At 52.3% G+C, this 10,711-nt stretch overlaps 1 protein-coding gene across 1 annotated transcript; it reads right to left on the reverse strand.

Annotated features, from left to right (window-relative positions):
* Positions 1-3,702: 3,702 nt before the first annotated feature.
* On the reverse strand, positions 3,703-7,159 carry elfn2b (extracellular leucine-rich repeat and fibronectin type III domain containing 2b; the record flags this gene model as incomplete). The annotated part of the gene is made up of 2 exons (XM_079746106.1): positions 3,703-6,270; positions 6,806-7,159. 2 exons carry the CDS (start codon positions 7,157-7,159, stop codon positions 3,703-3,705), a joined length of 2,922 nt encoding a protein of 973 aa, XP_079602232.1.
* Positions 7,160-10,711: the final 3,552 nt, after the last annotated feature.

A 10,711-nucleotide genomic window follows, 5' to 3' on the forward strand; every position in this document is an offset into this window, starting at 1 on the left:
ATCTCTGCTGGCAGGGCTTCCTTGTGGAGCCATGAAGACAGGAAGAAGCCCTGGTGGAGAGGAGAGGGGAGGAGTGGGGAGGGGGGAGTAGAGGAGAGGGGAGGATAGAAGAGAGGAGGAGAGGGAAGGGGGGAGGAGAGGAGAGGGGAAGGAGAGTTGGAGTCCTGGGATGGCTCTAGAGTTTACAGCCGGCATTACAAGGTACAAAAAAACAAAAAGAAAGAAGGTCGGGCTTCCTTCGGCTTAGAGACGCCCTCTGACCACTTCCCTTTGCAGAGTCCGGAGGTGGAAGTGAAGCGACCACGACTGGGTGATGTTAGCGTTAACAGAACACCACACGGGCGATGTTAGCGTTAACAGAACACCACACGGGCGATGTTAGCGGTAACAGAACATCACACGGGCGATGTTAGCGTTAACAGAACACCACACGGGCAGCGTTAACAGAACACCACACGGGCAGCGCTTTCACAGCTTGCTCGGTTTTATGGCTCTGGGCAAGCGACGGGGACTTTGGTTGAAGACGGCCTATCGACCCGAGGGACAACCTCGGGTCGTGACCATGAGCAAATTAAACTTGGCTCGCCTTGCAGCAGGAATATAAAATTCAATGCCATTAGTATCTGTGGGACATATTCAGTTGAACTATGTGTGCCTCCTACGCACTGAGCAGAACATACGTGGATGCACAAGGCACAGTGTGATTGTTTGTACCTTGTTATACCGAACTATGAATATACGTTGCATATATCTCATGAGCACGATGCACAAGAGCTCCTAGCATGGCTGCAAGCTGCACGGGTCTGAGCGGAGGCCAGCAACTGAGAGGTTGTGCACAGAGTGAGAAATTGCTTTATTTATGGACAGTGCTGACCCCAGTGTGTTGTAAACTCCATTTTGTAAACTCGACCCATTTTGATGCCTAGAGATGATGCATTAAATTGTAGCAGGCAGTCAGCCATTTTAGACGCTAACTCTTTAGTTAATTAGTCAGCGGGCTTCTAACTTTTTTAATGTTTGCGGTGAGCTTTGTCACTCCTGGGTGCAAACGTTATGTTTACTATGTGTTCGGCAGAGAACATTGCAATGGGAAAAATGCTAATGAGCCTCTACTTGTGGAAGGTTGCGAAGGCATCGATAGGGAAGGGCCTGTACGCTGATGAACGGGGGTCTGCGAGCAGCAGAGCAGCTGAAACCACATTACAGTCTTTGTTCCTCCTAAAACTAACTGAACTGATTTGTTTGTGATTTACCTTCCTTCACTCCAACGTTAAATCAAAACATGTTATTGGATCTTTGTCTCACATTGTACCGATAAAGGTTGGCGTATTCAAATGGCAGCTGAAAGATCTCGTCGGCACTCGGTCGTTCACACATAAAAGGGTGAAGGTCATAAAAAAAAGAAATAATTGCTCTCATGCTATTAATAACCACTTCAGAGACGCCCCGCGAGAGTCCTCTAACACACACTCCCTCCAGCGTCTGGAGCTCAGTCCACAGTCCTTCGTAAAGTCCAGGGTTCCTTAAAAAAACTAAAAACTCACAGCGAGAGATAATCTTTCTTCTTCACCTCTTCACAGATTTCAGTCCGTGGCGGTCTGACCCGCCCCACCTCTTGCAGCGAGATCCTCTGTGAGTACCGGGCTCCCCACCTGCTGGAGCGAGAGCCTCTGAGTACCGGGTTCCCCACGTCCTGCAGCGAGGCCCTCTCTGAGTTCTCGGGGGCCCCCCTGATCGGCGGGATCCTCTCTGAGTTCTCAGAGGCCTACCTGATGGGTGGGAGATCTTTTCTTTTTGATTACTTTCCCACACATGTAGCGCGTCATCGCCTCCTGCTCCGGAGAGCAGCAGGGGGCAGGGTGGGGGGCCCCACAGCCGGGACAGGGTCGGCCTCCACATGGAGGCCTGACAGATGGACAGACGGACCAGGGCCAGTCTCCTGATTCCAGGGAATGCAGCGTGGCAGCCGTATGTCCACTGGAGCATCCATTGGTAACTTATCAAACCTCCGATAGAAGACACAGTGACGGACGGGGAACGGGGGGATGGATGGGGAGGCTGTGATGCAGTAGGAATGGAAAGCCTGCGTATCTTCCATGGAGTTCATCGGACGGCACCTTAAGGTGCTCTTACCTAAAGGTGGACAAACACTGAATCAAACAACGCACACATGGACGAGGTGTCATATGTGATTGGAATCAAAGATAATTGAATAAGGTGAAGTGGTGGGCAGACACAGAACACAGAGGTCTAGGAGGGGGCGTCACATGGCAGCTGTATCTGTCATTCAGGAGACACTTCAAAATGGTCATTCACAATTAGTGTCAAGCCTCTTCGTCGCAGTGACGCTCTGTTGTGACCAGAGCTGTGAGCGATGTCAAATCCACTGGCAGAGACATCTGCAGCCTGGACTGGTTGTAATAACAATTAACGGAGCAGGACCAGTGCCAAGCTCCCAACAGGGATACATGAGCTGATGAGCGGACTGGGTATTAAAGAAGAGGACTGGAGGCAATCATCTGCCTCATGCCATGAGGAATGCACCCTAATCTTTACGGTGCGCTTTTACTAACATATCCCATTTGTGTGTTGTTTAAGTCTAAACATGTGCACAACCATCTTGGTTAATTAGGCCATCATTATGGACCTATTTGACCACAGGAGAAGGTAATTGCAATAGGTTGTACAAGCAGGCTGCAGTAATAGTAACTCCAACTAATTTCTCTTCCCATTAGAGTTTAGAGCGCACACTCTTGTTCTCTGAGTGCAAAGCTTAGGCAAAGGTTCTTGGAATGTAATTGATTCTATAACGCATGGCTGTGGACATTAGTGCACAAATTTGTGTAGAGTCTGCATCGCATCGAGCAGGACAAAAGGATTTGGAGTGCACTACTACTGCTGTTCTCAAATTGATTTAGTTGTTGTTGCATTCTCCTTGAATGCTCTCGTTGATCTACTTGATATATTTATCACTGCTGCACCAAAACGTTCATATCTCTACCTCTATCCTGTTTTCAGTTTATAACATGTGACTCATTCTTTCTTTCTCTTGTGGTTTATAATTGGGTCATGGTTCTTTCTAGTGCTCGTGTGTTATGATCCTATTACATGTATGGTGGCCCTGAAGGAATAAATGAACACAGACCCCCAGTGGATGTGATTCTGAGTAAAGCAATGCAAAGTCATACGGTTGGATGAATCATGTATGAGTGTGGACACACACACACAGACGCACACACACACACACACACACACACACACACACACACACACACACACACACACACACACACACAAAAACACATACACATTACGCTATTCCGCTCTATGGTTTGCAATTACCCCTGGATAAAAAGATGGCACTGAGAGAGATGTTCCAAATAGTGCGCTCCCTATGTGCACTTTGTACTGTGCACTAATTAAAGAGTGCCAAAAATAACACCCTCCACTCCCACTGGCGGATCGCTGAAGGACAGAGATCCAAAACGCCTCTCGACTGGAATGTTTCTCACACAAACGTAAAAGTCAGAGCTCCTCCCTCCACACCCTCCGTGTTCAATCCAGGACATCGCATGCCAAAATATTCAAAGATAAAAGTATGCCTCCTCCTTCACCGGTGACGCCCACGGCTGGCCGGCCTTGCCGTGTCAGGGACGTGATCGTCTACCGATCAGGGACGTGGTTCTTCCTCCCGGCGGCCGCTTACAGCTTCTGCTGCGCCGAGACCCCCTTCCAGTAGTCCAGGATGTCATGGAGGTCCTCACCCTTGGCGAACTGCACCTTCTTGCGGAGGGCGTTGCCAGCCGTCACATAGCAGGACTCGTCGCGGTGGCCCTTGCGGTACGGGCGGAAGCGCTCCCAGATCCGCAGGGAGCTCTCAGAGGAGTATTCCGGGCTGGAAGAGTAGCCGGAGTAGCTGGAGTGGTGGCGAGCCGGGGAGAGCTGGGAGTAGGAGGCGGCGTCCCGGCGGGCCCGGGTCAGGGGCTTCAGGAAGGAGACCCTCTGGGCCGGGGAGCCCTGGTGGGAGCCCTCATAGTAGAGGGCCGGGACGGAGTGGCGGTGCTCCGAACAATGGTAGTCCTGCTGCACCTCCAGTTGCTCCTGCTGCTGCTGCTGCTGCTGCTGCTGTTGTTGTTGTTGTTGTTGTTGTTGCATTTGTTGCTGCTGCTGTTGCTGTTGTTGCTGTTGTTGTTGTTTCTGCTGATGGTGCTGATGCTTCTGTTTGTCCTGATGTTGGGCACCAAGACCACCACTGTCGCACCCACCACCACCCCCTCCGTTGAAGCTGCCACCCCCCACCAGTGGCAGCCTCTCCTGGGGCTCCCCGCAGCCCACCGGACTGGCCCGCTCCGGGTACTGCTGCTGCTGCTGCTGGCCGCAGGCGTCGGGGCTCCGTGGCTCAGGGACGTCCAGGCTGTACACCCTTGCACCCCCGCGCTCCCGGTCCCTCCCCACGGAGCCGCAGGAGGTGGTGCTGCACTGCTTCTTCACGGCGTTGACCATCACCACCGCCGCGTCCGCGCTCATCTGCCGCTGGATGGGCCGCACGGCGCTGGCCGGGGGAGGGGGCCGGTACGGCGGGGTGACCACGAACCCCCCGCCGCTGATCCCGGGGCGCTCGGAGAGAGGGACGCTGAATGCCGGGAGGGGGGCAGGGAGGGGTGCCTTGCTGGAGGGGTTCCCCTGGCAGGTCTCCGTGACGACCTGGGACAGGGGGATCATGCCCCGCGTCAGGGAGGAAGTGCTGGTCGGCGGCGGGGAGGTGGGGGAAGACGTGTGGTTGGCCGAGGCCCCAGCCGCCGCCACCGCCGCCGCGTCCAGCTTCAGGGCGTCGATGCAGTTGTTGATGATCTGGTTGACCTTGTCTACCTCCATGGCGATGGTGGAGATCTCCGAGGCGGAGCCCCGCCCGTCGTCGTCGGAGTCCTCGCCGACGTCGGTGGCGTTGCCGTCGTCGTCCCTCAGCCGGCTGAGCCCTCCGTCCCCGACGCGGTCCATCCCCGCCGCCCCGCTGCGGACGTCCATGTAGTTCCCTTTGCTTGTGAGCATGGCGTCGGAGAAGGCTGTTGACATCTTCTCCACCTGGGGTATGGACGAGAGTCTTGAGGTGCTAGTGTTGGCCGAGTGGAGCATGCCCGAACTGGAGGAGGCGGACATGGGCAGCTTCCCCCCGTGGTGATGCTGGTACTGGTGGTGCTCTCTGGACTGCTCCTGGAGTTTGTGGACCGCTGATGGATCGTTGGCGACCGCCGCAGCGACCTCCGGTCCGTAGCGCATCTCCAGGATGGTCTTCTTCACACATATGGACTTCTGTTTCTCGTCGTGCATTCGTTTCTTGCGGAGGCAGTAGTAGACGAAGCCCAACACAATGAGCATGCCGAACAGGCAGCCGACAATGGTCATGATGTAATGGGACGTCGTGGACGGTGTGGGCAGCAGCTCGTCTTGTTTCTGCGCCCGTGTGGCGAACTCCAAACAGGTGTGGTTGTAGCGCTGGGAGTTGCGGATGGACGCCACGCAGAAGGTGTAGTTTGTGTGCGACTTGAGCTTGTCCAGTGTGATCAGCTCCTTCTTGTTCTTCAGGTTCATCACATCCGACACGTAGGTTTGGTTGTACTGCGTGAGGATGTACATCTTGCTGAAGGGCCGTGGGATCTGCACCAGGATGGAGGCGGAGGACAGAGACACGTGGTGGAGCTTTATCGTGGGCGTGAAGCTGTGCTCCCCGGAGGAGGTGGTGGGCTGGTGGTACGGCCCCATGCCACCGAACATCTCCATCCCCATCCCAGACGTCCCGTCCAGGTCAGGGGGCAGGGAGGTCATGCCTGGGATGTACATCCCATCCCTGCAGATGGAGGACAGGATGTTCTTGGCATTGCGGCCTGCGTGGCCGGCGGCGATGGGACTGAGCAGGGGGTAGCCGACCATCTCTCGGGGCGTCTCGCACTGGAGCCGGTCGTACGTGTGAGTGACGTTGTTGAAGGACTCCATCCAGGTGAGGAAGGTGTAGAGGTCACAGCCGCAGTGGAAGGGGTTAGCCGCCAGCTCACACACCATCAGGCGGCTCAGCACCGTGAAGGTGGAGGGGTCAATGCGCGCCAGCTTGTTGGACGACAGGTCGATGCTGCTGAGGCTGGGGCACTCCCAGAATGCATTGCTGGCGATGACCTCGACGAGGTTGTGCTGGAGGAAGAGGCACTGCATGCGGCCCAGGCCTCTCATCATGCCCTCCGTCAGGTTGGTCAGCTTGTTGTAGCCCAGCTGAAGGACCTGGAGAGGATAGAGGGGTTTATTCACTGGAACAATCTGATGAGTGAATACTAAGAGCAGTGTCTCCTTCCCCCTGGGGATTTGGATGTTTCATCGACAGTTCCCCAACTCAAGCTTACTGAAGCGGTTTCTGGCACTAAATCAATTGGACTAAAATGGCAGTTCAATTATTTATTAAAATGTATTTATTTTGTTTTCCATTATTATTATTGTGTTCTCCCATGTGGATATGGAACCAATTAATTTGCCGCTGTGAGTAAAAGCTCTTGCGCTAAATACAGAATTACCAAAAAAATCCATCATATTGGATTAAACATAGCATACTGTTCAAAGCAATATTACACAAAGAGATCTGTTGGGACAGATGAGAGGGGATGGAGAGATGCTGCGGGTTCTGCTGTTTCCGTACGACTCTCATCTTATCTGTCCATCACCATCATAATGTAGTGCTGATATCAACAGAGTGGGAGGTAACCCCTGCATCGTGACATCACAGAGCGCCACGCTACTTCTTTGACCGAAAGCAGTCGTTCACCTGGAGGTTGGCTTGGCCGGCGAAGGCGCCGTCCTCCACGTAGCTGATCTCGTTCTTGGTGAGGTTGAGGTCGGTGAGGTTTGTGAAGCGGTACATGGAGGTGAAGAGCACGGCCTTCAGCTTGTTCTCGTTGAGCCGCAGGTCATGCACGGTGTTGTTGATGTGCTGCGGAATGGTCTCGTAGGGGGGCTGGTTCTGGCTGCAGATGGCCAGCCACACGTAGCCCTTGTCCCCCTCGATCAGCCAGCAGTCGGGCCTGACCGCCGGCAGGTTGAGGAGGAGGAGGAGGGCGGAAGGGAGGAGGAGCAGGAAAGGGAGAGGGGGGAGTCGGGTGGAGGGGAGGATGTTGGGCATGTTTACTGCGTGAAGAGATCACAATAAAAGAGGTGAAGGGGAGTGGAGGGGGTGGCGATGGGGGAAGGAGGAGGAGGTAGGTGAGGAACACGTTCTGCTGGCAGGAGGTCGCTCAGGGTCCAACGGGTGCAGCGAGGAGGGGGACCCCACAAAGAGAGCGGTTCGGACCAGGTTACGACGGGGATGGGGGCTGGGCTTTCACAAGGGGCGAGGGGGGGCGGGGGGCAATCACTGCTCTTTGGTCATGGTGGTGATTAGCAAGGGGTCCATGTTGTGTCACTTCCTGTGGGGTGGGTGGTGAGGCATCTCAGACGTGTTCTTCATACTCTCTCTCCGTGGACCACAGACCCCGGCGAGACTCGTTGGGACGGACGGCGCAGACCTCTGGACTGACGGAGAACCTGGAGAGGAAGAGAACAGTCACATGATCAACCAGGAAGAGATCCAGGAGGAGAAGAGTCACATGATCTACCAGGAAGAGAGCCAGGAAGAGAAGAGTCACATGATCAACCAGGATGGGGCCAGGAAGAGAAGAGTCACATGACGTGGGAACAGGAAGAGAAGGGACCCTCCATGTTGGATCTAGTCCTGCACAGATAACTATGACATTTATGTAACAATAAATGCAGCATTGTGGGGATTATGAATTATATATACGCTGCTGTTGAGCACACACCACCACAGCAAAGCGCATATTTATCACAACCAAGCATCCATAAAAGGCCAAATGCGTGCCATTAGAACGACGGCCAGATCACTGCAGATATACAGTATGTGCGTGTGCTTTGGATTAGATTCCTATAATTCCTTAAGAGCAGCCTTTTAGACGTCAAACTTGTAGAACAAGAGCTGTAATTCGCTGAGAACGCAGAGGGCTTATTTATGAGGTAAGTCACGATCATTAGTTGGGCTTCAGTAAAGTGAAGCTCTTTCTCCACATCGGTTAAGAATCATATTTAGCTTACAGAAGCTACTGAATAGATACGTCTAAAGGACACTTATTTAACCGTAACCAAAAAAGATGTAACATTTGCATGACCAAGGTCAGAGAAGCTGCAACAAACTGGAGGAAAGATCAGTATATCTTTTTAATGACATTCCCATCCATTCATTCTTTATTTTTTTCAAACTTGAGTAAGGAATGAAAAGACAATTGTTAGTGCTCGGCACTTGTTTCTATGAACATCCTTACTGTATCTTATTGCAATATATTGTTGTTTCTCTTTCTTCTGACAAATGTACGTATTGTAAGTCGCTTTGGATAAAAGCTGGAGAGAGATTACATTTAGGGTTTACTGGCCTAAATGTAGATGTAAATGTACTTGGACCGCAACAATGAATGTGAACACGAGCCCCTTAGTGACCCTAGTGCTCTGAACCAGATGTCAGAGAGACAGGGGGTGAGTTCAGGTGACACTACTTCAGTCGTTAGCTCTGTGGACCATCACCTTTAAAATTAGTCTCAATAACACAGCACTATTCACCAACATCACGTCCAATCGGATCAGTAGAGGAAGCAGGAGGAGCCAAGGTGTTTCGAGACGATTCACCAAAGCCCCGTATCATTGTATCGTAGCTTCTTTTTTAACACCAGTTAGGAGATATGGGGAGGCACCAATCTGCCCTGGGGCACTTATCTCAGAGGGACTTATCATCACAATCAGAGCTCACCATCACCAGTGCTCTTATAATTGTAATAATTTCAGTGTTTAAAGGATTATAATGGGCAGTCCTCTAACAAGCACAAGGAGCTTTCAGTACAATTAACCCATCACTATGCTCCACCCGACTCCATCACTCTGCTCCACCTCCACCTGTCACCCGTCTGTCCATCACTCTGCTCCACCTGACCCAGACCCGGTCACCCATCCCTCTGCTCCACCTCCACCTGTCACTGTCTGTCCATCACTCTGCTCCACCTGACACCACCTGTCACCATCTCCTCCACCTGCCCCTCCTCCTCCTCCGCCCCTGGGCACCACCAGAGGTTCTGCTCTCCTCTGCCTGCTGAGCGGCACCATAATGACCCATCTACTGCCGGCGGCACATCCCCACGAACGGCCTGTTGTCATGGAGAACTAAGCCCCTCCTCCCTCCCTCCCTCCCCCCTTCTACCTGCACTTCATTTGAGTGGCAGTCATCGGTTCACATGAGGAGGAGATTAACTGCCTGTTGTTGATGTTGTTGTTGTTGTTGTTGTGTTAGCAGCCCAAGCCTCGCGTGCCTGCATTCAATTTTGGAGGTAGAACACACACACACACACACACACACACACACACAATCTTAACATACCGAGAGATACACAATTTAATGCGTAAACACATACACAGACATTGAATTACACACACCAATCCAATGTGCACACACACACACACACACACACACACACGCACACACACACCCACAAGTTTCCATTGCACACAAGCACACACACATACCGAGAGATACACACTTAATACGTAAACACATCCATCTCTGAGTCCACGGAGCCCCCTGATAACTCCTCACTCTACACCAAAACTTTGTGACTCTTGTTCTGCCGAAGCCACAGAACTCATTCCACTCCATCCTACTTTGTTTCCCCTTGAGGGTTCCACCAAGAACATGCTCCAGTTTCTCCCCTCCTTCCTCCTCTCTCATTACTGCAGGACGGCAGTGAGGGCCTCAGAAGTGGGGAAGTAGTCCATGATCCTCTGGATGTTTCTGAGGCCAAGGGGTTTATCTGGGGGGGGGGTCACACCCCCCGACGGCGGAACATTGGGCCAAGCTAACGTTAACCTTATTACAGGGGACAGCTTGTTGCAGAGCGTATCTGCATGGCCCTTGTCAGCCCCATCCCACACACACACACACACACACACACACACACACACACACACACACACACACACAGCACACACACACACACACACACACACACACACACACACATACACACTCACACACACACACAAACAAACAACCCTAACACACACACACGGACAAACAACACTAGCAAACACACACATACACACACATGAAGAAACAATGCTAACACACACACACACACACGCGCACACAAACACCCGCAGTCTCATTCCAATACACTGCACTATAAAATCCCTTCTCCATCTGTCGTTGTCTCAGTTGTAGAGACAACGCAGAAACACCTCTCCCTGGTATCGCAAAGCCTTCTAATCTCATTTACTTGAAAATAAAACGCCAAATGGGGTTCAAGAGGGGAAATTTGGGTGCGAAATCAAACCAGTATATAACCTCGGTGAATGTAAACACACAGACCATGCCGGGCGAAAGGCGGGTAATAAGATGGTCATATTTGGCAGTGTAAAAACGACTTGTGTCTCACTCCTCTTGATTCTCACTGACATCCAATACAATCTTTGCTGCTCTAAGTCCCTCTCCTTCCTCTCTCTGTTGTTCCTTCTCATTGTCTCAGTTCCTAAACCTAAACATCTGCATCTCCTCTCTTCACTCCATCTCTGTCCCGTTCTCCATCTTGCTCTGTTCCCTCCCTCCATCTCTATATCTGTTCTTTCTTTCTCCAGCTCTATC

Source organism: Pollachius pollachius (genome assembly GCF_949987615.1).
Source record: "Pollachius pollachius genome assembly, chromosome: 11".
Classification (NCBI taxonomy): domain Eukaryota; kingdom Metazoa; phylum Chordata; class Actinopteri; order Gadiformes; family Gadidae; genus Pollachius; species Pollachius pollachius.